Source organism: Marmota monax, unplaced genomic scaffold, assembly GCF_021218885.2.
Source record: "Marmota monax isolate L192 unplaced genomic scaffold, Marmota_monax_Labrador192_F-V1.1 WCK01_AAM20220418_F8-fsc00024, whole genome shotgun sequence".
Taxonomy (NCBI): Eukaryota; Metazoa; Chordata; class Mammalia; order Rodentia; family Sciuridae; genus Marmota; species Marmota monax.
This window is the reverse complement of record NW_026695224.1, coordinates 7,236,649-7,263,235: the sequence shown is the minus strand read 5'-3', so window position 1 is coordinate 7,263,235 and position 26,587 is coordinate 7,236,649. Positions and strand designations below refer to the sequence as shown.

Sequence of the window (26,587 nt, the reverse complement as noted above, 5' to 3'; positions counted from 1 at the left end):
GGTCATGAATACCACCCTGTAATGAGGAAATGTAGTAACTGATGGACCTAGTTTGATAGTATTATCTTTCGAATACAGAATATATTTAAAAAGTGTTATAAGAATAAAGCTATAAGGGGAAATCAATAAACTGAGAATATTTGAATAACATTATACATAGAAAAGGTTCCCCCTACCTTAACGCTTACTTACCATGTTTAAAAACCCCTATAAGGAGAGACTTATCAGCGTCAAAGTCCCACCACTCAGCAGGAACTTCTGAATGGTCTGGTTCTGGTACCCAAACATCAATATCACTTAAAAAAAAATCATGATAAAGCACAATGAATTACTTTTTATGTGGTATCGGGGAATGAACCTAGAGTATACTAGCACTGAACTGCATTTCCAGACCTGTTTATTTTTTATTTTGAGACAGGCTCTAAGTTTCTAAGGCTAGACTGATATAGGTGTTCCAGTGCATCTGACAGATATAATTATTACAAACAAGAAAAAAAAAAAAAAAAAGAAGGCGAATATTTACATAGTTTTGAAAGCAATGTGATTTTTAAGAGAGAGATTAAGTTTCAATAAGGTTTATTAAGGAATCATATTCTTTCAACTTACAACTTGCCAAAAATTATCTGGTTGAAATGTCATTTTGCATATAATAGCCCTGAAAGTGTAAATGAATTGTTTTACACTGCAAAACAAATTGTTTCTTCTACACCACTTTTTGCTAAGAAAATAAAAAAATGGGTTAACTAAAATACATAAATATGCTTATACAAATAATTCTACGCTATGAGAATATAGTACCAAAAATTATAATAATAAATTCAGAATATTTTGGCAACTTGGCTGTTTTTTTATGAGTAAGAAAGAAGTATAATACTGGCAAATTTTGCAAATGCAACTTTCTTCTCCTGTGCCTAACATTTGAAAATTATTATTTTCTCAGAGACCTTTCCTAAGTAACAAATATAATATCTCTAAAACAGAAGTCATACGTACAAAACAGCTGAAATGTTCAATTCTTTACCCTAGTAATTGAAATCATTGTCTCCTTTAGCCTAGCATATATTTGTGTTTGACAATTATTAGCAAATAAGTATCATCAATTCTTATCTATATTTACATTTTCTTTTATTATATTCAATATTCAAAGGGGTAAAAAATCAAATGGAATAAATTACTACATAAAATCATAATTATTGATTATAATTATCATAATTATTATATTTGATATACATGAATTATCAGTTTTACAGAATTAGAGATACAATAAAATACAATAAAGTATACTGAGTAGAATTTCATGTGTCTTGTTAGTAAACTTTCATGAATTGACTAAATAAGACCTATAGATTTAAAGAAATGAAGAATTTCCTATTCAAAATAGATTCTATGACAAAAGTTCATTTTGTAGATTGGCTGTTGTTGGGAACACAAAATAAATTTTCATATAAAAATAAACTGATAAATAGTGTACATGTTCCTAGATTAAAGAATATGATATGTCACCATTAAAATACTTGAAACAAAAGACAATGACAATGAAAAAGACAAGTTTTATAAGTAATAATAATTCACTTTTTATTTTTCATAACTATTTTCCCAGAAAAGTTTTTAAACCAAAAATTTGAGAAAGGGGTAAAGACACCTTTCTCTCTATTTTTTTTTTTGTTTTGTTTGTTTGTTTGTTTTAGACTGGGGACTGAACCCAGGGGTCTTACCACTGATCCATATGCACAGCCCCTTTTTAAAAAAATATTTTATTTAAAGACAAGTGTTTCTTAGGGCCTTGCTAAATTGCTAAGGCTAGCTTTAAACATGCAATCCTCCTGGCTTAGCCTTCCAAGACATTGGGATTATAGTAATGCTGAGATTATAGGCGTGTGCCACCGGCTTTCCTTTAAATTCTTAAAGGAATGTGTCAGCACTTTAAGTGATCACTTTATTGTTCCTATGTTTGCATTAAGATAAGATTGAAATTTTGTTAGCTTAGTGCAAAAAAATAAAAAGGAAGAATGACTCTCCTTTTCTTGTAATATGGTAAAAATTTTAAAAAAGGCATGATGAGATATCTGGTTAAAGGAGATAATTAGCTCAGAATACAGTAATTCCCAGGTCAAAAGTTTTCCTAAATTGTGAAAACAAAGTCAGTCAGTGCTACCCAGTATTAGGATTTTGTAAATTGTTAGCAAAAAGGACATGAACTAGATGCATACCTCTTGTTGATTTCTGTTCTTAAGGACTCAGCTCATATATTTTAACCTGCATAAGGACTTCTTAAACTTCCCCAGGCTAAATCATTCATTTGAAATATGTTTAAACAGCACTCACTATGCCAGCAATGGCAATAATGAATTACACCAGATGCCCTTTGTAGAGTAGTACCTGCAATACTATGTGATGACTTGACGACCATGACATGATAATCTGAGTACATGCCTAATTCAGATTTGAGAAATCATGAATGGCTGAGCTAATGTCAGGTGAATGAGAGGGAGAATCAAAGAATGGGAGAATGTTTCCATAAAAACAAGAGGCAAGAGGAATCAAACATGGCATATTTGAAAAATGCGGATCTGAAGTTCAAAAGAGAGATGTGGGCTGAACAAATAGAGAGTTGGAAGACATAAGCAAGGAGATCGAAAAATGAAGCCACAGACAACACCTAAGATCAGTAACAAGAATAGAGGGCCTAAGGGAAGACTCTCTGACATTTAAAAGACAATAGAATCAAGCCTGAAAAGCAGCAAGCAGAAAGCTAAACAGTACAGGAGAATGGTACCACAGAAGCATTTTAAAAACCACAAAGTGTTCTACACAGGTAAAGTAAGGTAAACAATATGACATATACATAATATTTAGCAGCAAGAATGTTGCTTAATATCTTGAAGTGTGTGGCAAAGTTAGGAGGTAGAAGTGCTGCATTGTGGAGTGCACAAAGCATGGGAGGGAAGAAAAAGGAGACACCAAATAATAAATATTCTTCCTAAAACAAGTTTAGCTTCGAAATCAACAAGCGTGTGGGGCTGGGGTTGTGGCTCAGCGATAGAGTGCTCGCCTAGCATGTGCAAGGCCCTGGGTTCGATCCTTAGCACCACATAAAAGTAAATAAATAAAATAAAGGTATTGTGTTCAACTACAACTAAAAAATAAATAAATTAAAAAAAAAAAAAGAAATCAACACGCGCAATAATGGAGACACTGGGTCAAAGTGTTAAGTGTGTGTGTGTGTATGTACCGGGTACATTTATATATGGAATATAAGATACAATGAGAGACCAAAGAGCACTAGATTAATGAAAGAAAAGGAAAAAAAAAGAAAAAGAAAGGGATAATCCAGAGAGCAGACCCTGGGAAATCACGAAATCAGACCCATTCGGGCCAAGGGAATCAGTCAATTCATCACCACATATTTAAGTATTACTTAATACGTCCCAGATTCTAAGGCTTGAAATAAGACAGATAATGCACTTACCTTTAAAGCAGGTTAAATTGAAAAGAAGGGAGAAAAATGATATTAAAAAATAAGCACAATTTTTGAATAGCAAAGGTACTATGAATCAGATAAAACAAAGTTAACTAGTGATAACTGGTGGGCTACTGTAGCTGAGGTGGGCAAGGCAGGCTTACCAGAGAAGGAAATCCTAGAAATTTGAATAATTTGAAGGAGCAATTCTATGGAAGATCTGGGGCAAGGGTAGTAGGACCAGGAGAGAAGCATAGAATAACTTTGATATTAGAGGAACAGAAAGACCAGCATACCTGGACTATACTGGGTGAAGGGCAAAGTGAAGGAAAAGGTCAATGGGAATTTGGCTTTTATTTTGAGAAACAAGAAGCATCTGGAGGGTATGACTTGATTATTGCTTTGAAAAGATTTCTCTGGCTACTGTTTGAAGGATAAGGTATAGAGAGGAGAAAATAAATGCAAAGACAATCAATTGAACGTATGCCAGAATGATTCAGGAAACAGAGTTAAGGGAGGGGAGAGACAAATGTTTCAGAATAGAATGATTACCAAAGGAGTAAAATTCTTACAAGATAAAAACAGATAAGTTATAAGCCACAAGGTTTCCCTAAAGAGAGGGACCATTTCTACAGTATCCTAAAGGAAGAATAAGTGGAAATATATGCAAGAAGAACTAAAGGTAGCTCTTGTCTTACTGTTTGCTACATGAAATATATACCAACCTCATTATTGGAGGTTGCTGGTGGTAGGGTGGAAGGAAGGGTTGAGAAAAGAGGTGCGAGATGATCCTCATAAGAAGTTGGAAAGCGAATTTACTAGCCACAGTGGTTAAACAGCATGTGCTTAATCTTGTTTGATGTGAGTACATCTCACATGACTTGAGGATTTTTTTCAACAATGTTTATCTGCTTAGAGAATGTGAGAAGTAAAAAAATATTTGGGTTTCACTGGAGCTGAGGTTAGCAGAGATGTAAAACAGAGAGAAAGGCAGGCAAAGGGAATTAAGGAACTTAGTTTAGGCATAGACACCTGAACTATAAAATCTAGGTTGAATAATGAGAAAAGAGTGGGCATAAAAATACTAACACCTAATAATAATAAGAAAAGGGACATTGTGATGAGGTTAATGAATTATGAGAAGTATCCAGGTTAAGGAGTTGGAAGGACGGATTGAGGGACAGAATTCATATTTAAGAAGCAGTGCTATTAATGGTGATGACAAGATGAAGTACATGATTATGTGAATATATGCCTAAAGCAAAGAGAAAAAAGATGCTGGTTTAGAAAAAGAAACTGAGACTGCCAGGTGTAGTGCTGGAAGGCTGAGACAGAAAGATCAGAAGTTCAAGGCCAATATGAGCAAAATAAGGAAACCCTGTCTCAGAGAGCTAAGGAAATTTCTGTTTGAAAGCTTTCCTACCTTTTTTCTAAAACAAAGGAGGGATATCAGTTGCCAAGAATAAACAGTTGAGTAGGAGGTTAATGTGTGAAGGTTCAAACTCTAGCAAAACACACACACACACACACACACACACAGATGTTTCTGAAGAGATGAATGAATCAGTCAATATATTTCTGTCTGCCTTAATGGCATCTAGGTTACAAATCATTCTTAACATTATCACCACCACCATATTGTTATGATTACAACTTTTAGTGACAAGCCAATGATAAGAATAGCAGAAAAATGGCAATGAATTGGCAAGGGTTAATTCCCAAGGTAGGGGATTTTCCTATTTGTGAATTTCCCTGAATTAAGGAGCCACTTAACTAAGACAATATGATGTTTGCCTCATCGTGTTAGTGGAAAATGAATATACACATTATTTACTTTACCTTGCATCTACTCCATCAAATACTTTCTGACACTCATTACCAATGACTTCTTGCTTTAGATAATATAGCATTCTTACACGAAGCAAAACTCTGAAAACAAGAGAAAATAAAAAGGAACAAAGATTATTCACTTAAAAAAAATTCATCTAAGGGGTTAAAGTTAGGAAGGAATTTGTACATAAATTTTCTTTTGGTGAGGTGGGATGTTCTGGGGATCAAACCTGGGAGTGCTTTAGCACTCAGATCACCAATCCTTTTTCCCTTTATTTTTAAATTTTGAGACAGAATCTCACTAAGTTGCTAAGGATGGCCTTGAACTTGAAGTTCTCCTGTTTCAGCGTCACAAGCTGCTAAGATTACAAGCATATGTCACCATGCCTGGCTGAATATGTATATTTTAAAAAAATTTTTAATTTGTTTTAATTAGTTACACATGACAGTAGAAAGCATTTATGCACTTTGATTTATCATACATTGATGGGATATAATTTCTCACTTTTCTGAGTGTACATGTTGCAGAATCATATTGGTAATGTAGTCTGTCTCTCTCTCTCTCTCTCTCTCTCACACACACACACACACACTATATATATATATATACAGTACTAATGTCTATTTCATTCTACTATCTTTCCTATCCTCACATCCCCTCCCCTACCTTCCCATCACTTCCTTCTATCTAATCTAAGGTAAAGCTGTTCTTCCCTAGGGCTCCCCACCTTATTGTGAATTAGCATTTGCACGTGAGGGAAAACATTTGACCTTCAGTTTTGTGGGATTGGCTTATTTCTCTTAGCATGATATTCTCCAACTTCAACAACTTACTGGCAAATTCCATAATTTTACTCTTCTTTAAACCTGAATAATATTCCATTGAGTATATATACCACATTTTCTTTACCCATTCATCTGTTGAAGGATACCTAGGTTTCTTCCATAGTTTAGCTACTGTGAATTGAGCTGATATAAACATGTGTCACCATGCCTGGCTAAATATATATACATTTATAACAAAATGAGTAAATGAACCTCATTACTATCAATATATGAAAGATTTCTCCAAAATCTCCACGTTATTATTATTTTCCCAGTAAAAGATAATGAGTTCATCTGAAGGCCAGTTCTATTTATCTGTTGGTGAAAACAGTGACACAAAGGTATCCTGATTGCCAAAGGATACATGATTAAATTACTAGCAGAATTAGCCTAAGACAATGCTATCTCTATATAACATGCTTTATGATTGTTGATAACTTAAGAAAAGTAAACTTTTAAGAAATGGTATTAAAATACCCTACTACCTACTTATTACAGTGGTGTTTTATATGTTTTTTGTAGCCTTCATCTTGAAGTAGCTGCTCAGGATTATATTTTCGAAGCCATTCTGCTTTTTGTATATCAAATGAACTTGTCTGAGTCTTCACTTTTTTCCCTTTTCGACCCCTGGGTACAGGAGCTGATAGGCCTGTTAAAATGAGAAGTCCATGTGAAATCAGAAGAAATTTGTATGAAGACCTATAATATGAAAGATTTTTTTCTAAGGACTGTGGTTGTGGCTCAGTAGTAGAGTGCTTGCTTAGCATGCGTGAGGCACTGGGTTCGTTAACAATATTAACCCAGTCACAAGTCAGGATGATGGTTTTAAACATATTAAAACAATTCCCACCCCCCAATTATCTAATAATTCTGTATGTCTAATTAGAATGATCATTATAATTTCCGTTTTGTTCCCAAACAGGTTGATTTTTTTTCTGCATGTGAAAAGGACAAGATCAAACTTATCCCTCTATTTTACTTTTGCTGCCTAGTTACTAAAAGATAGGATTGGCCTCTTGTCTTTCAAAACTTGATTTTACTAATAACATGGATTAGGTTGGCCATTGGGGGTTCCTGTTCAAGATAGCTAAATTCATCATTTCTTGAGATTTTGTTGTACTGTATTTTAAAAAAAGTATGCTTCCTCCTCCTCATCATCATCATCATTACATAGTTCATATTTGTTTCTGAAGTCCCAACATAGACTTTTCTTATCTAATTCACTCACTCCCTCTTCCCAGAGATCATCAGTACCTTGAATTTGTTTTCTTGTTCCATGCCTGTTTATATAATTATTATATATGGATGAAAAAATGTTTAGCATAAAAGTATTTAAGTATTTAATATTAAGGGCACTAAATTTCAGTAGTTAGTATTAAGGTTTATATTATACATGTAATCCTACAATAAATCTCTATTTTAAAAGCTTATAGAATGAGATCTTAGCAAATCTCTTTTTTAAATCCCTATTTTCAGCTTCTTGCTTGGTGTCTAATAACATCTCTTTGAAGCATAAAAACAGATATTTTTCCCCATCTGACAATTTTTATATTTTCACAGGGAGAGATATATATAGTGTGATTACATATATTTATTTTTACCACTTCATTGTTTTCATTCCCTCCTTTCTGTGTTGTTGCAGAACGATAAATAACTTTATATTTCAATCCCTTATATTCTCACTGGTTTGGAAACTGAACAGTGCATAAACATATATACAAAATTTTCCTGATAAAATCTGTAGATATTCTAGATTTATAAATCTTCCCATTATTTTCTCAATTCCACCATTCAGTTCTTCAATTCCTGTAATTTACAGGAAATTTGTTTGTGCTCTCATTGTTTTTGTTAGCATTTTGTTCCTTCAAAACCACTGTATGGTATCTGAAATATCTTCACTAAAATTAATTATAGTTCAAAAATAAACTTTTCCCTTTCCTCCAAGTTCATTCTAATGGTTTAGTTTTAGCCTCTATCTTTCATGTGAGAGACTATCTCAGATGTCTGATAATCTTTCATTATGTTGGCTTTTATTTAAGAATGACAGATTAAAAAGCTAATATGTAGTTTTAAAGTACTGAGCCTGTTGAATGTGAGATCACAGAAGAGCAAATGACTGGAGTTTTGCCCTTAGATAATGGTCTAGCAAAGTTCAAATAAGGTGGTGATTTTCATACTGGAGTACTGTATTACCAGTATCCAAATATTCACTCAATGCTTATTTACTAGCACCACATATTAACTACCAGTTCAACCCAAAGATCCTTATATTTTACTCTACCTAATGAATAAACTTCAATTTTCATCCTGCTATACGGAGTTGAAGAGGTTATCTGGAGATATGTCTCTTTTTAAACAGCTTTTAATTACAATCCCTGTCTTACCACATAACACTTCTAGAGGTGTCATATGCCCAAAATTCTTGAGACTTTTAAGAAATCTGTGAAGAAAAACAGTTTTTCCCCCCCTTTTCCACAGCTAAGATTAAGCTCTCTTTGGTTGGTTAAGTCAGGTATCACTAATCTATTTGCTTTCAACTTCTAAAACTTTGTTGATACTTTGTCCCTCATCCTCCTCTTTTCTCAGGGTTTATGCTTATTTTAAAATAATGTGGAACATAAGCATATACAAAAGTAGATGGAATATTATGATGAATCCCCATGTGTTATCATCCAACTTTAATAATTATCAAAAATCCATGGCTATTTCATCTCTATTCTGTATACTACCCAAATTCCCATACTATTTGAAGTAAATCTAAGATATTAACCATTTCACTCATAAACATATTAATGTCTCCTTAAAAAATGTCTATGGAAGGGCTGGTTTTATGGCTCAGCGGCAGAACACATGCCTTGTATATATGAGGCATTGGGTTTGATCCTCAGCGCCACATAAAAATAAACAAACAAACAAATAAATAAATAAAGGTACTGTGTCCATCTACAACTAAAAAAAATATTTTTAAAAAAGTCTACATAGGGGGCTGGGATTGTGGCTCAGCGGTAGAGCCTGGCATGGGTGGGACCGGGGTTCTATCCTCAGCACCACATAAAAAATAAAAGGCATTGTGTTGTGTCCATCTACACCTAAAAAAAAATAAATAAATAAAACTCAGTTAAAAAAAGTCTACATAATATAATAATAATTCCTTAATATTCAATATTTAAATGTCCAGTAATCTAATAAAGATAATACATTTTTTTCTCTTGCTTATCTTAATCAGAATCCAAATAAAGTCTCTAAAATCCAATCTCTCTTTTAAATATGTTCTTTAGTTGTAGATGGACAGAATACCTTTATTTAATTAATTTATTTTTTATGTGGTGTTGAGGTTAGAACCCAGTGCCTCACACATGTTAGGCAAGTGCTGTATCTCTGAGCTACAACCTGAGCCTGACTCCAATCTCTTTTAGGTTATAGCAGGGTTTCACTTCAGTATTATTATTCATGTTTTGGGCTAGACGGTTGTTCATTGTGAGAAACTGTTTACCTCTAACCTCTACCACACTAGATGCAAGTAACATGCTTAAGTTGAGATTAGCTGTGGTGGAAGTGGGACTAGACTGAATCATAAGATCATCTCTGGTTGATAAGCACTAAAGCCTTGTTAGTTTCTTCCTAATTTTATTTATTTATTTAATTTTTTTTTGCTCTGGGGATTAAACTGAGGGGTATGTTACCACTGAGTTACATCTCCATTGTTCTGAGACAGGGTTTTGCTAAGTTGCCCAGTTCACAGTGGCCTTGAAATTCTGATGCACCAGCCTGGGCCTCCTGAGTAGTTGGGATAGCAGGTATGCACCACAGTGCCTAGCTTTCTTTCCTATTTTATAAATGGAGTTTCAAAGAACAGTGAAATCTGTGTGTTTCCTCCATCCTTACTCAGAAGTCAGTGCTTCATATTAACTACATGTCTCTTATTAAGATGGGCTAATATAAACCATCCCATATAAAATATGTGCTTGCTTTTGTCCTCCATCTCAAGATTTGGTATATTTACTTAACAATATTTATCACAATCTACAATTATTTAGCTAATTTATCTACATTCTAACTATTTCTGTCTCCCTGGCTATAATGTAAGGTTTATGAGCTCAGGAGTCTTGTCTAATCTTACATCTTTTTATTTTTTCCAGCACTTTGCACAAGAAACATACAATAGGTGATCAATTAATTTTTTTTTTATTAAACAGGACAAGATGGCATCACAAATTTAAGGCACAATAATTTTTTTTTTTTTAAATAGAAAAGAACATTCTGTTAGCAAGCCTATGGACAAAAAAGTACTTGCATATTCCTCTGATATGGGTGTAAACTGGTTTAATCACATTGGAAAGCAAACTAAAGTATTTATGAAAATTTAAAATGAATATCAATGCTTTTCAAACTTTAATATGCATACAAATGGCTGAGGATCCCACTAAAAAGAAGATTCTGATTCAGTAAATCTAAGGCACTAAGACTTTGCAATTCTAAGATCTCAGGAGATAAGATGTTTTTGATCTAGAGACCACATTTAAAGTACTAAAGATATATGTTTGCTATACCTCAATAATTCTATTTTTTGATATCTGCTTTACTGAAAGATTTATTCATATGCATAAGAAGGACTAAACAAAGCGGTTCACGGAAACTTATTTTTTAATTTTCTAAGAGTGGAAACCTATATATCCATCATTAAAGGAAACGCAAAACAAATTAAGAAATATACATACTATGGAATACTAAACAGAAAATAAAAACTGAGATGGATCAACATGAACACAAATGGAAAGACCTCTATATAAGTCAACAACTTGTAAACTGATACATATATGACAACAATAAGTAAAATCCAAATATCTAACAAACTAATAACACTGGCATTTTCTGAAGTTGGAACTTTAAGGGTGAAGATGAAAGTTCCTTAATACTACCTGAACGATGTAATATTTTATAGTAGAATATGTTAAGCGTTAATTATTTAACAAAAAAAAAAAAAGAAAACAAAAGAATGTTTTTACCTAGATGATTTTGTAACTCTCGTGTCTGCCCATCTTCAGTTGGAGTAATAAGATCCCATATGAAACCTTTAATTTTCTCATCTCCTCGGTAGTGAACAAGGCAATATGCCAAGAGAGCTCGGCAAATTATTTCTACATCGTGCTCATTTAACTGCCTTTTAAAACGTCCATGAGACAGAATCTCTCTCCATCGGCCCCACCTAGTTATAAAAGGTATATTTACATTGATATTAAGTAAAGTTCTAGAAAGAAACAACTTACAGATGAAGAGCAAGAGAAAAAAATAACACACACACAACAAAAACCAACAACACAACAAACAAAACAACTCTCTCATTAACAGACTTTGCTAAAGATGTTGTCCTCCATGTATGAACAAAGAGGAATAGTGTGGTAATTTCTATTATATTTACTCAATAATGAAATATAACATTATCTACTTTGTATTACTAAATACACAAATTGGAAAACAAGGAGTTTGATGTGATAAATTTATAATTTAAACACTTAACCTATCTCCTCATTCTCCAATTGAATATTTGTTAAATACAGAAATCCTGGATATTTAAAAAATAGATCTTATTGATTTTAAAAGATAAAAATTACTGGAAAACAGTAATTTTCTCTAACTTTATATGACTGCTTAAAAAAACATTAAAAATAATATTTTACCCATAAACTAGCAAGTTTTTCTCTACTCTGAAGCATTCAGTTCTTCCATAGCCATTGGAACGATCACAGGGTCTCCGTAGTTTGGGTTTTTCATCTCCTTCACTTTCAGCTTCAGATAATTCAGCCAATTCATCTTTTGTGGCACTAAAGGGTCTTGTTTGTTTCCTAATTCTTGGAGTGTCAATAACCAAGCTGTTCTGTAAAATTTAACAGCTATTACTTGAAGTTATTTTTAATACTTTTGCTTGTAATAATGTTTTAGATTTTCACCTTCTAAATTGTACAAACAATAATTTTAGAAAGCAAAAAAAAAATTACTAATAAGTTCTGCCACTCTACCAAATCACCTTAAAAATATTTACATTCCTCTAAAATTTTTACCACATATGTACAATTTTGTAAATTACAGTCAAAGGCTTAACATAATTTGGTATTCTGCTTTATTATTAATATAAAAATCATTGCACTTCTACAATAATCATAAAATAAATTTAGCCTAAATTTATGCCTCCTAATTTGTTTTACCTAATTAATTCACAATTTGATTTAGACTTTTGATTTTTAACATAAATAATGCTAAAGTAAATATTTGTGATCTAAATTTAGCCTAGAAATAAATCTGAAAGAAGGAAAATACATAACAATTGAAACACTGGTCAAAAGTTATAAATATTTTGTAGATTTAGAAATATGTTTTAGTAATCTCTAAGAGTTATACTAATATTAAAAGGCATATATGTATCATCTTCCCTATAGTCAATTTAGTTTAATTCATTCAAAATACATCTTCTACTTTTATTAAAAAACTTCTCTAAGTTAGGGAAACCATACTCTTGAGAGTCAGATAAATGTGTTTAAAAAAAAAAAAATGCTGTTCAGAATGAACTGTACAAGAGCGTCTAAAGAAAGTCAGAGAAAACATCACAAAATAGTGATACCAGACTTTGCCAGGCAGGGAGGAAACAGCATTACAAGAGGAGGAAAGAACAAGGGGCCAGAAAAGGAATCACATATTTAGGCTAAGTCTGAATCATAGAGCAGAAGAGAATATAACTCATTTATGATTTTTAATAGTGATTTGCAGAGTTCACTGCTTCTTTAGCATGTGAAAATGCCTCAGACTATAATATTTTTTCAAATTTACTTGCTTCACAAAATTATATATATTTCAAAAACACATTAAGTATTAATGATTGTAAATGGCAGTGATGTTATTCATAACTGTTAAGCTTTACATGTTAAAAAACTACCTAAAAAAGATTCCATGTGGGCTGGGATTGTGGCTCAGCGGTAGAGCACTCGCTTCGCACGTGCCAGTCCCTGGGTTCGATCCTCAGCACCACATAAAAAAATAAACAAGTGAAATAAAGGTGTTGTGTCCAACTACAACTAAAAAATAATTTAAAAAAAAGATTCCATGTATCAATGCTTACTATGAAATTAATCATGAGGATGTTATTTTGAAAGTAAGTAAGGATTAGAAACATTAATTCCTATAAAATTATTGGACAGGTGTCTTAGAAGGTAGGCAGTTAATGCTATAATTATCGTTTCCATTAATTTTATTTTAGCTTTCTGGCTCTGTCTTCCTAGAGAAATCATAAAAGAAAGAGTTTATAAATGCCACTTCTTGACTGCTTTTTTACTGGATCATTAATGGGTTGACACCAACAAAACAAAAAGGAGAAAAGTAATTTATGAATTTAAGAGCTATAAAAAGGATTAAATTAAAGCAATGTCTAACTCATTCTCCTACTTCATTTCAATTTATGTGTGCAGAGATTTTTATTAGTTACCTTTACAACTGAATACCTTTAAGATACTATTATGTTATTGCCAAAGTATCTCAAAACAAAATTACGTTTAGAGGGAAATACTTACTCTGCCACTGATGGCATCAATATCTATTTCTGCTTTTTTAGCCCATTTTTGCCAGAAATTGGGATCATCTAAGGAAATATCTGTCCGGTTTCCAGATGCCACAAAACTTGCCTGAAATATATAATGGCAATTTTTTCAAGTCATTATGAAGTTGAAAGGGAAAATCTATAAAAGTACACTTAAACTATTATCTCCTCACATTTACTGTGGATAGAATTTGAATTCAGTATACACACTCAGACTCAAAGAAATGTTTCAAATCCAGTGGTCTGAAATATAACACAGCATTTGTTTAAAGCAAAGGCTTGATGCCAACACAGGTTAGAGTTTATGAGCAGAGTTAAATAAGTTACTACTGTTGGTTAACTCTTAATCTTTGTAAGCAAGGAAACTGCATAGGACAGATATACATAAACATTAAGAAATTAAGGTACAAAAAGAGTTAGAAAAATCTACCTACACAATATAGTTCATTTTCTGGTACCATACTTTATATCCATCACGTTTTCAAATATGTATTATCTCCTGAAAAAAAATGCAACATAGTATATGGAAAATAAAAATGAATTGTTGGCTATCTTTATTTTTAAAATTCTTTTCCAGTGGCTGCAGATGTAGGTTGGTGGTAGAATGCTTTCAAACCACGTTCAAGGTCCTGGGTTTTACTACTAGCACCATTAAAAAAAAAAAAAAAAAGAAAGAAAGAAAGAAAGAAAAGAGAAAAAAGATACTTTCCTTACTATAAATATACTGTATAAATGTTGTAAATATTTAAGAAAATACAGAACAAAAGAAAATAAATATTTTACTTGGAAGAAACGTTAGTACATTTCAACTCTATAGTTTGTGGATTAATAACCATTATTTATAATTTAAGATATTGAAAACAAAAATGCCATGTTAAAAAAAAATCATCAAACAGTTTTATTAAAAAATAAAGAAGAAATAGATACATGATGCTTTAAGCAAGAAAAGGGACGGAAAAAGTCATGCTAAATCTTATACAAATAAATAGAAGAATATTTTTAAAAAATATTTATTTTTTAGTTGTATTTGAACACAATACCTTTATTTTATTTATTTTTTTATGTGGTACCGAAGATCAAACCCAGGCCCTTGCACAGGCTAGGTGAACTTTCTACTGCTGAGACACTACCCGGGTCCCAATAGAAGAATATTTTACATTAAAAAGATTTTTAAAGGTGAACCTAAGAGGTAAATTAAAATACTGCCTAATTACTGGAATGTAATTGAGGATGTTAAATCTTCATTTTAAAAAAACATTTTGATAGAATTTTAAAATGTTGAAAAACCATACATTGAAAGAGAATAAAACTTAAAAACAAGCCAATTACAACACTCAAGATAACTGAAGGTTGAACACAAGATAATAAACATCAAGGAATTATATCTAATTTTATTTTTAAATGTTATCATATTGTGGTTATGTTTTTAAAAAGTCTATCTTTAGTAATACTATGGAAACATGTATAAAGTGATGATATGAGATCTGAGCTGAGATTTGCATCAAAATAATATGAAAGATGGGTGGGTAGTAATGAAACAGTTTAGTATGAGTTGATAATGTTTAAGGTGGATGATGAGTATACATCTTTCATCATGATATTCTGTCTGTATTTGTAGTTTAAAACTTTATAAAATGATTACAAAATGAATAGGAACAAAATTGAAATATTAAATGCCTCTGTTTGAAGTTTGAATCTTAAAGATTCGATTCTAGTCATTGCTTACCAAGTAATAAGTACATTCATTCATTCCACCTAGCTTTCCTCTGAAATTGGGCTTTTAAGGTGTTTGTATAAAGTGTTAAATATTATAAGTGTTTAAAAATGTCTTTTCCTGGCATATTTATGATATTTATATGAAATTGAAGTGACAGTAATAAATGCTTTAATGAAATGAATTTAAATTCCTTTTTTCTTTTTTGCTTCCTCTAACCTACAGAGTAAATATTATAAAACTTTTCTAAAAATTTATATTATATATATATATATTTACTTGTTTGAAATGATGAATGTGGTAGATTGAATTATGGCTCCTGAAGATATATTGTCCTAATCCCTAGAATGTTGTATTGTCTTATATGGTAAAAGTGAATTGGCAGTTATAATGTAGGATCTTGAAATGGGATATTAGCTTATCCATGTGGCTGCTAAATGTCATTACAAGTGCCCTTACAAGAAGGAGGCAGAGGAAGATTTGTCTATAAAAAGAGGAAAAGGATATGACACAACAGAAGCAGAGATTGGAGTACTGTGGCCACAAGCCAAGGAATGCAGACATTCTTAGGAACTGGAAGAGATAAGAGATTCTCCCCTGGAGCCTCCAGAATGAACCAGCCTTGCTGACTCTTGATTTTAACCCTGGCAGACTGATGTTGGACTTCTGACATCCAGAACTATAAGAGAATAAATGTGTATTGTTTTAAGCCACTAAATTTGCAGGAAATTTTTACAGTGGCAATAGGAGATAATACAACGAGACACCTATTAATAATAAGCCACATATTAAAAACTCATATCCAACCTGAAATAACAAAGGCTAACTAGCTTGATGAAACCAAAAGAAGAAAGCCATCATTATCTGTATAAAAGTAAGAACAGATTGAGTATCCCATAAGCAAAATGCCTGGGATTACTTCTATTCAGATTTCAGATTTTACACATTCATTTATGCAACATTTGCTTAGACTTTACTGGTTGAGTATTTCTAATCCAACAATCTCAAACTAGAAATGTTCCAAATACAAAACTCTTTAGGTATTGTGTTGATACTCAATTTTGGAGCACTTTGGATTTTGGATATTCAGAGTACAGATGCTTAACTTATTTAAGATAACATTTCATCAAACTGGCATATGAATAAGTACAATGGACAGATATCTAATTATGTGCTAGTAAGTCCTAAATTATACGGGACTTCACTTTGTTGTCTCAGAAACAAATTTCTTGCCAAGCTTCATGGAGCACAGCAGTATTCCCAGCTACTTGTGAGGCTGAGGCAGGAGAAGTCCAAGTTCCAGGCCATCCTGGGTAACTTTGTGAGACTTTGTCTCAAAATAATCTTTTAAAAATATATATACATATATTTTAGTTGTCAACAGATGTTTTTTGTTTTATTAATTTATTTATATGCAGTGCAGAGGATCAAACCCAGGGCCTCACACATGCCTGGCAAGTGCTCTACCACTAAGCCACAATTCCAACTCCCTCAAAATAAAATTTAAGAAAAGGGTTGGGGATGTACTTCAGTGGTAGAGTGCTTGTCTAGCTTCTGCAAGGCCCTGGGTTCAATTCCCAGTACTGGGGGGGAGGGGGGGAAGACAGAAAGAAAAAAAATGAATTTCATACAACCAAGGACATATGATATTTTCAAATCTTCACTGATACAAATTTAACAATTTTTAGGAACTGTGAAAAGTTCACTGAACAGAGTTCACAGGGCTTTATTTTGAATTCTAGTTCACTGATACATGTACCTTGAGACTGACCCCAGGTCCTAGTAGTGGGGGTAAACTGACGGCAATCTACCACTGATTATCCCATCCCTTTTTAATTTTTTATTTGAGACAGGGTCTTGTTAAGTTGCCAAAGCTAGCTTCAATCTTGTGATTCTCCTGCCTCAAATTCCCCAGCAGCTGGGATTATAGGAATAAACGTTTGTACCCAGCTTGCCCCTTGAGATTGAAATCAATCTAGTAAATGCCTATGTTTTATATATATTGAGAACACTCAACATGCCATAAATACCAAAAGACATTGGATGAAAACAGATTTTTAAACACTGTAGTAGATAATCATTTTTATTCTGATACCACATAACTGTTGAAAATTAAAACAATTTGCCAAGAAGAAACTAATTTTGTAATTAAATAGCTTTGGTTACATTCATAACAAATTTTATTTTTCAAACAAAAATTTTCTAAAGTTCCTAAATAATTCAAGATGATATTATGAACTGACATATAACCTAATTTCAAGATAACTTATATGATTCTCAAGGATTATGACAATGGAATAATGGCTATGGAAATGAAAAGCCCATGTGGAAGATGTGATGCAGTACTGGTTCATGCAATTCAAACTTTTTTTCCATACCAAATTTTAAAAACTCACACTACAGCAGCCTGGGATTGCAGCTCAGTGTTAGAGTACTGGTCTAGTATGTACAAGATAACAACAACAAAAAATCAGATAACAATAAACTACTCTATTTCTAGGACAAACCTGATGTCCTTATGAAAACCTCTCAGAACAAGGTTTAGATGATAGCTACTTATACATGAAGTTACGAATAATGAGTTCTATTTGATGGTTATGTACCAAGCATAAATATTCTTATTTTTGAAATGGGGACTTCCTATGTTGCTCAGGCTGGCCTTGAACTTGGATCTTTTGCCACAGACTTATCTAGAGTAGCTGGGATTACAGGCATGCAAAACCGTATCTGGCTTGATCTAAGTATTCTTAAAAGCAGTGTGCATGGGCTGGGGATGTGGCTCAAGCGGTAGCGCGCTCGCCTGGCATGCGTGCGGCCCGGTTCGATCCTCAGCACCACATACAAACAAAGATGTTGTGTCTGCTGAAAACTTAAAAAAAAAAAAAAAAAAAAGAATATTAAAAAGTTCTCTCTCTTAAAAAAAAAAAAAAGCAGTGTGCTCTATTTATGTAGCTCCTTTTCAAATTCTATTTGATAATGCAAATAAGTGAATACCTTATTTGTCCAAACCTTTAAAAAAAACACTATATATAGCAAAAGTCTTTGAAAATTCTAGGAAAAAGTATAAAATACTACCAACAAGGAAGTACCACATTCCATTCTGCCAAATGTCCACTATTTATTACCATTCCCATATATCTAATGGCACTGGCCTAATTATTTAGGAAATAAACAAATTATAAAGCAATTCTCTGGGCTCTTGTCAGCTATTTTGTGAGCTTTTTCTCAAAATCTAAGTTACTTACTTTCTGAGCTGAGACTTTAACACAGTTAAGTGTTTCTTATTCTCAGAGTATATCTGATTATGAGTAGTGTATATCTGAATTATCTAAGTAGTGCTTTCACAGTATTTTATAGTAGAGAAGGCTAAGTATGATGATTATGATCTCTTTAAACTCTAGAAAGACTCAGAGGTTAAGTTAATTGTCCAAGGTCACTCAGTTTATAAGTCAGAATTGAAACACTGTTATTTTGACTTCCATGATTATTATCATTAACATTTTAAATGAGGAAGCCTAGACTTATATGTGGTCATTATATGCTTTTTTGTACACCTTCATTACAAAAAAAATTAAGGAAAAATCTCTCTATGCTTAGCTTAATCAATAAATATGACAATTAAAACTAATAATACCTTTGGTATTAACTGGATTTCACTGAATTTTACACATAAGAAAAAAAATCTGTATAACCAGGACCGGTGTTACATGCCTACAATCTTAGCTATTTGGGAGGCTAGGGCAGGAGGATCCAAATTCCAGGTTAGGCTGGAAAACTTGGCTGAGACTGACCCATCTTAAAATAAGAAAATAAAAATAAGGTCTGGGAATGTAGCTCAGTGGTAGAATGCCCTGCCCTGGATTCAATCCCCTGACCCATGACGCAAAGGAATAAAAGTAAACAAGATTTTCCATGAAAGATATTAAAGCTAGCCATTATGACCACTTTTATTTAAAACCTTATACTGAATCATTATTTCTTTTGGTTCTATGATACTACTATCTACTTGTACTACTATTTATTTTCTATTAATTATTAACTTCCCCAATTTTTTACGTGTATCACAACCAATTCTCCTGGATGCCCTATAAATGTTGCAAGCAAAAGCTCCAATATTTTATTTTCCCCATATGAACTTCTTTCTGCATTCTTCATGTTTTATAACAATATGACCCTACTAGCTACACGTTAGAATTGTCAAGTCATTTTGATAACCTGTTCTACAAATTTCTAGTTGGTCATCAACTCCTACTGGATCTCTACTCTCCTAGCTCACACATCATTATTTGCTAAACACATTTCTTTAAGATCTCCCTGCCTCTAGACTTTCCCCTTTCCAACTTGTTTTCCACATTGCTGCTAGAGTTAAATTTTGAAACTTGATTGCATGTGACTATTTTCTGGTTAAGGAGCTTTTTAAAAAAAGCTGAACTGCCTTCCAAATGACACATAAATTTCTTTACAAATTGGATCCAACTTCCCGAACTTCTTCAACTCCATCTAATTCATTCCATGCCATATTCTGAAACCTTCTCTGTACATTAGCAATGTATAATTCAGTTATAAGGATTTCTCTCTCTTTTACAAACACAATGTAATTCACAATTTTGTCAAGCTTCAACTAAGGCTTTCCTTACTCTCTGCTCTCCTATTGAACACAATGAAACAATTTCTTATTTTATTTTTTCCAGCAACTATAGTCCTTTCATTTTTAGTATAGTATTTTGGAGGGCACCTGACATAAGATTTCATTGGCCTATGAATGAATGCAAGCAATTTTTATTTGAAGAATGATATCATTACTTTTAGTGAAGCACATAAAAGGCTACTATAACAAAGGGATTCCCCATAAAGACAAATATTTCTGGGTGGGAAGCAAAATGGGGAAGAGAATGGGGATGGGGACGAAGGAAAACGTAGAAAAGAAGATGAAAGAAGAAAATTTGTATGAATCAGTACAGATGATAAAAAGTACTGTGATAAAAAAAAAAAACACTTCAGATGAATGGAAAACATAGGTTTAACATGTCTTTGTTGAAAAGAAAAGAAACAAGGAAAGAATAAAACATAAAATATGTAAAGAATATTAGTAAACTGAAATTTTTTTCCTACAAATTGAACATATAGTTATTAATTCTTCTTTTAAAGAAAGAAACTTCATTTTATTCTCCCAAAATTAGATTTTAGTATTTAAAAGGAAATAGGAATTCTTTCCTCTCCTTTAGGTTCTTTTAATTATTAAGGTTAATATAAGCTGATTTAACCTCCTACATTATTACTTATATTTTGCTGTCACTGGTATATTTTTTAGTTTCTAAAGTTTTTTGATTTCAAATGTCCTATTCTGAATAATATGCAAAAGTAGTTGCAAGTATTTCAATTTGGCTCCAAAGAGTTCGTGTGAAATTTTATGTAAGATCAGAAAAACTGAAGGAAAGGGATATATTATTTATAACTTTGAGATAACTCACTATATTTACAGATTTTGAATAAGAGACATTAAAATTTTTCAGTAAGAGACACAAACATCATTGCTTATGTTTAAAAAATATAGTACTCACTGTTACCTTGGCAAATGTTGACCCACGTCCTTCTGATTCAATTGTAATCGTTTTTGTACGACGCAGTAAAATCTGATCTATATCCTCTTCACAGAATTTAGAGCCTTCATCTTCTTCTTCCATAATGGCACCATAAGCACCTCTTCGAAGCAGGTCTTCTATTTCCTTTTTGGAAAGCTGTTGAATCTAAAAGGAAAAGAATTCTGGTAATAACTGTATTTTTAAAGTTATAGAATGCAAAAGTATCCCTAAAGAATGTCAAAATTGTGAGAAGATATATTTAACTTGCATTTGGGTTGGGATGCAAATGAGAGAGAATTCATGGAAAGAATATATGTAAGTTATTGACTCTTAAAGCTTTGACTGTTTTAAAATAACAATTACCTCCGATTTCAAAAGGGTGCAATTAAATCAAAGTTTAAGGGACAAGTAAACTCTCAAGGTTCTTTTTAGTACTGATTTTTTTTCTTTTCTTTTTTTTTTTTTTTTTTTTTTTTGGTACTGGAAATAGAACTCAGGGGCACATAACTAACTGAGACATATCCTCAGTCCTTTTTTGTATTTTATTTAGAGACAAGATCTCACTGAGTGGCTTAGCACATCACCTTTGCTGAGGCTGGCTTTGAACTCACAATCCCCCTGCCTCAGCCTCCCAAGCCAATGGTACTAATATTTTATATTAGACAAAATTCTTTTTAAAAGAATATTTTGTTGACAATAGATCTTTACTTAATTTATTTATTTATACGCAGTGCTGAGAATCGAACTGAGAGCCTCACACATGCTAGGCAAGCATTCTACCACTGAGCCACAACCCATTACTTATAGCAAGATGAAGATAAAGCTAGAAGTTCGAAATTTAAAATTTTTTGAAAAACTTCACATAAGTAACACAGAAAATTTCACAAATTCTAGTTTGCTATGCCATCATACAAACATCCTAAAAAGGGATGAGATTCTTTTTTTTTTTATTTTGTACCAAGATTGAACGCAGGGGTACTTAATTACTGAGTCATATCCCCAGCCCTTTTTATTTTTTATATTTTGAAACATGATCTCATTAAGTTGATGAGGGCCTCATTAAATTGCTGGAGGCTGGCTTTGAATTTGTGATCCTCCTGCCTCAGCCTCCCAAGCTGCTGAGATTATGGGCATTCACCACTGCACCCTGCAGAAATCAGAACATTTTTATCTTGAAGACAGATTCTTAGAATTCATAAGCTTTGAAGCTATATAGACAGACCAAAAAGGACTTCAAAGTATTAACTAAACATTGCTCTATTCTGGAAGCCTGTTAGTGGTCCTTGTGGACCAAAACTGATAGATACACTACTTGAGGTAAAACTAAATACAAACAAAATTAACACAAAATCTTGAAGTGAAAAATATATATACATACACCACCAACATTACTTTCTCTTCCACTCATGCTCTGTAACACAGCTTTATCTAGGCCCAATTTCAGACTGGCTCGGTCAAACATCTCTCTCTCATATGAATTACGAGTAACTAATCTGTAGACTTTAACTGCTTTGTTCTGACCAATTCTGTGGCAACGAGCTTGGGCCTATAAAAAAATGAAAAGTTACAGATTCAATTTTCTTCACAAAACACATTTAACAGCCTACCAAATATATGGAATATAAAAATAGAAGATAATTTTTAGAGACATTAGCTACTAAACTAACTTTTTTCTAGAAATAAACACAACTTTATAGAATGAAAAATAATCCCACAATCATCATTAAGTTAACATTTAAGATTATACTACAAAGAATATAAATCCATGGGGAATTACTGTGTTTTCATTGGGGTATAGTTAAGCACCCCTAATTTGGAAAAATAAAATGCTCCAAAATCTGGTACTTTTTGACAATCAATCAAATGACACAGGGGAAAATTTCACACCTGACCTAATAGACATGTCAATCAAAAATTCAGGCACACTAAATTACTCTATAAGATTATCCTCAAGGTATCTTTGGAACATTAATGAATTTTGTGTTTAGACTTAGGGACTCAAGATATCTCATTAGAAATATGCAAATATTCCAAAATCCAAAAATATCTAAAACCGAAAACAATCTGGTCTCAAGCATTTTCAATAAGAAATACTCAATCTGTAATTCTAGAAATGAACACAAAACATACAAATGGAAATTTTCATTGTTGGCAACTCAAACTTTAAGGCCTTCAAATCTAACCCTAAATATTTCTAATTTTTTTCTACTATGTAATTATCAATCTTTTCTAAATATTTATGTTTAAGCTGGATAACTCTGGAGATCTAAATTTTATTTTATGGAAGAACTGATTAATATATTCACATTAGAAAAAGTGAAGATATCAAAGGTTATATAGGAGCTTCATATTTTATCTTGAATTACTACTAAATTTAAAAGTTTTCATGATAAGTCTAGACTCCAAAAGTTCTACAGAATATATATAGTCTCTCTTAAATATTAATCACATTCCAATTATACTCAGATTAAATGACAAACTGTGGTTTGAACATTTATAAGTACTAATATCTATGTCTTTTTTTGACAACATTATTCTGTTCATATCCAGTTTGTACCATTTGGAACTCAGAATTATAAATGGGCAACTTTATTCTAGTACTATGTAAAGTATATAAAATATCAAAACTTTCTATTAGTTTACAAAGACTAGATCTATAATAGTGGAAAATGAGAAAAAACAAGTGAGAGGTAGAAATTGAGGAAGTCGGTACAGATTTTCCAGTTCCTCCTCAGGTTCGATGATATGACATTATTATTTTAACTTTATTATCACAGGAATTGAAGGCAGTTTTAACTATAAATAAATTGTAAAGGCAAATAATCATGATTTGAATTCAATTTAGGGATTGGCCAATACAGCCTGTAGAACACATCTGGCCTGGCCACTAAGAATGGCTTTTGCGTATTTTAAGGCATGTGAAAAAAACAAAGAATGTGAGACAGAGATCTTACATGGTCCATAAACCCGAAAATATTTATTAATTGGCCTTCTGCAGGAAGAATGTGCCCTAGTTTAATCTGTATTAATGTTGGATAACCACATGATATCTTGAACTGAATTATATAGTTACATAAATGAGCAATGTAAACCTTACATTCTATTGAGCCAGTTATGTCAATAACTATCATATTTGATTTTATATACAAAGTCACAACATAAATTGCAATATAATTAAGACTATCCTGAACAATAAGGAATTTCTCTTATCATTTGTTCTCATCTCATATTCCTCCTAAATGCTTGCTTACCCTCTGCAAATTTTAAGCCATTTTGACGACTCTAGATAATGTTCTTGTTACAAGTCATAACATATGTATACCTTCATTTTCTACAGTCTTTTATAAAAAGGAACATTATTCTATTCCTCAATTTTATACATACTTTATGATGAATAGATGATATAAAGACAAATACTTATTTTTATTGAACTAAAATCCTGAAATTTTAATTTTCCAAAATTTTGCAAATTTTCCAAAATTCTATGTTACTTTATTACAAGTAAGATATCTATTTAAGGTCTCTCAAATTTATATAACTTCTGTATTTTTGGCAGTACTAGGGATTGAACCCAGGGACATGTATATGCTAGACAAGTGATCCACCACTAAAGTATATCCCTGACCCAATATTTTATAGAATTGAAAATACTGTATTCAACTCAGCATACTTTTTTATAAGTTGGTGAGACAAAAAAATCATGAAATAAAAATTAAAATAATTTCACTTATTTTATGTGGCAGATATTTCTTAGGAAAACATACAATATTAGTCTGTTGGATAAAAACAAAAGATGTGGACTGCTAAAAATACAATTATATGAATTTTTAAATTATTATGCTTCTTGTTAGCCAAGGAATTTATTACCTGAAGGTCATTTTGAGGGTTCCAATCAGAATCAAAAATTATACATGTATCAGCTGCAGTTAAATTGATGCCCAACCCACCAGCTCGGGTACACAGAAGAAAAACAAATCGATCTGAATCAGGTTTACTAAATCGATCTATAGCAGCTTGTCGAAGATTCCCTCTGACTCTTCCATCGATTCGCTCATATAAATATCTATCAAATGAAATGGACTAAATTTAGATAGATGAATATAATGAAAAGGACGACACATTCTATTAAAGATAAAGTCAGTTTTCTTGCAAAATTATGTTTAATTATACATTAAAAAGATCATCCCAATTAGTTTCTATGGCTTTATACTTCTTGCTGAGAAGCACATGGTAAGGAGGAAACAAAAACTAATATAAAGATTCAAATGTCTGCATTCCTGAATATGCACATAAAATAGCATTACAATAAATACCATTTTGAAAAGTTATAATAACAAAAGACAGTTCATGAAAACTACATTACTGTTCACATCACCATAAATTGCTTTTTTACAAGTAATGACAGTTCACCCAACTATCCAATATACCTAGGACTTTATATTTTTGGTCAAAATTCTATGTTTCTTTATCAACTGATATACTTACTTATACACTATATAATCTATTCAGGGTGAACTGGAATGTTGTAGGAGTTTTTACAGTCATTACTCTAAAGCAGTGATCTTTTAACTTCTTTTATCCTTCCCCATTTAACATACAAAACTCAAAAAACTGCAATACATTAATAAGAACAAAATACATAAAAATTTAAGAGCTATGAAATCAATGGGCATATGTGTGACTTTTGCCACTCTTCTCTAGTATGAGACAGTTCTTTCCCTATACAATTTCCTAGAGTTTTAGCAGCAGCTCCACTATTACCTCTAATACCTGCAAATTGGGGTGTGACTTCTAATAACATTACTTATGATGATAATGAAACATAGGGCTGTCGATTAAATTCATCATAATGCAAATTTATATGTACAAATTTATCTCTGTACAAAGTTCACTGTGTAAGAAAATCAACAAAATATAAGAATAGTTGGTTTTAGGAATATTGTAATTTAATGTTCTTATAATTACATGGTCTAAAATTGAGAGCAATATATATTTTGGAATAAGGCTACAGAAATGAAAACTGACAAAAATAGAACTAAAAGGTGGAGATATAGCTAAGCTGTAAAGTGCAGTGCATGCTTACTATGCAAAGAGGTCCAGGGTTGGATGCCCAGCACAAGAAAAAAAAAAAAAAAAGGAAGGAAGGAAGGAAGGAAGGAAGGAAGGAAGGAAGGAAACTGGAAACGAAAGATAAAATTAACAATAAATAAACTATGAACTACATGATCTCTGATAATATAAACCAGTGTTGATCTTTACTAATATATAAAGGTCAAAATTGCTTGAGAGAGATTTAAACTCTATTGCTATAATATCTGATTCCCTTTTATAATAAACGTTGTTTTCAAATTAAATCTCTAATATTCTGATAAAATATTCAGTAAATATTCCATTTATCTAAACACAAAGCCATAGTTAAGACTATTTTATAGTCATAAATGCAAAAAGCAAAACAATAAACCCTACATTAAAAAAATAAGAAATTAGATTAAAGCTCCAATTTTATAGAGCATATGATAAAACTCAAAGCAATAAGCTTCTATTTACTAATAATAAAATAGATCCAAATGCCTCTTGAAATACCTTTTCCA

At 32.0% G+C, this 26,587-nt stretch overlaps 1 protein-coding gene across 15 annotated transcripts in view; it reads right to left on the bottom strand.

Moving 5' to 3' along the window:
- The window catches only part of Chd9 (chromodomain helicase DNA binding protein 9), a 248,012-nt gene that overhangs the window by 37,707 nt on the left and 183,718 nt on the right, over nt 1-26,587 (bottom strand). For all 15 annotated transcript variants that reach the window (XM_046434314.2, XM_046434318.2, XM_058575842.1 and 12 more), the window contains 9 exons: nt 24,864-25,059; nt 22,375-22,542; nt 20,982-21,161; nt 13,675-13,785; nt 11,794-11,990; nt 11,122-11,321; nt 6,605-6,764; nt 5,300-5,389; nt 193-296 (listed from right to left, as the gene is read on the bottom strand). In XM_046434314.2, the coding sequence (XP_046290270.1) occupies nt 193-296; nt 5,300-5,389; nt 6,605-6,764; nt 11,122-11,321; nt 11,794-11,990; nt 13,675-13,785; nt 20,982-21,161; nt 22,375-22,542; nt 24,864-25,059 (1,406 nt within the window). The remainder of the gene's footprint in view (nt 1-192; nt 297-5,299; nt 5,390-6,604; nt 6,765-11,121; nt 11,322-11,793; nt 11,991-13,674; nt 13,786-20,981; nt 21,162-22,374; nt 22,543-24,863; nt 25,060-26,587) is intronic.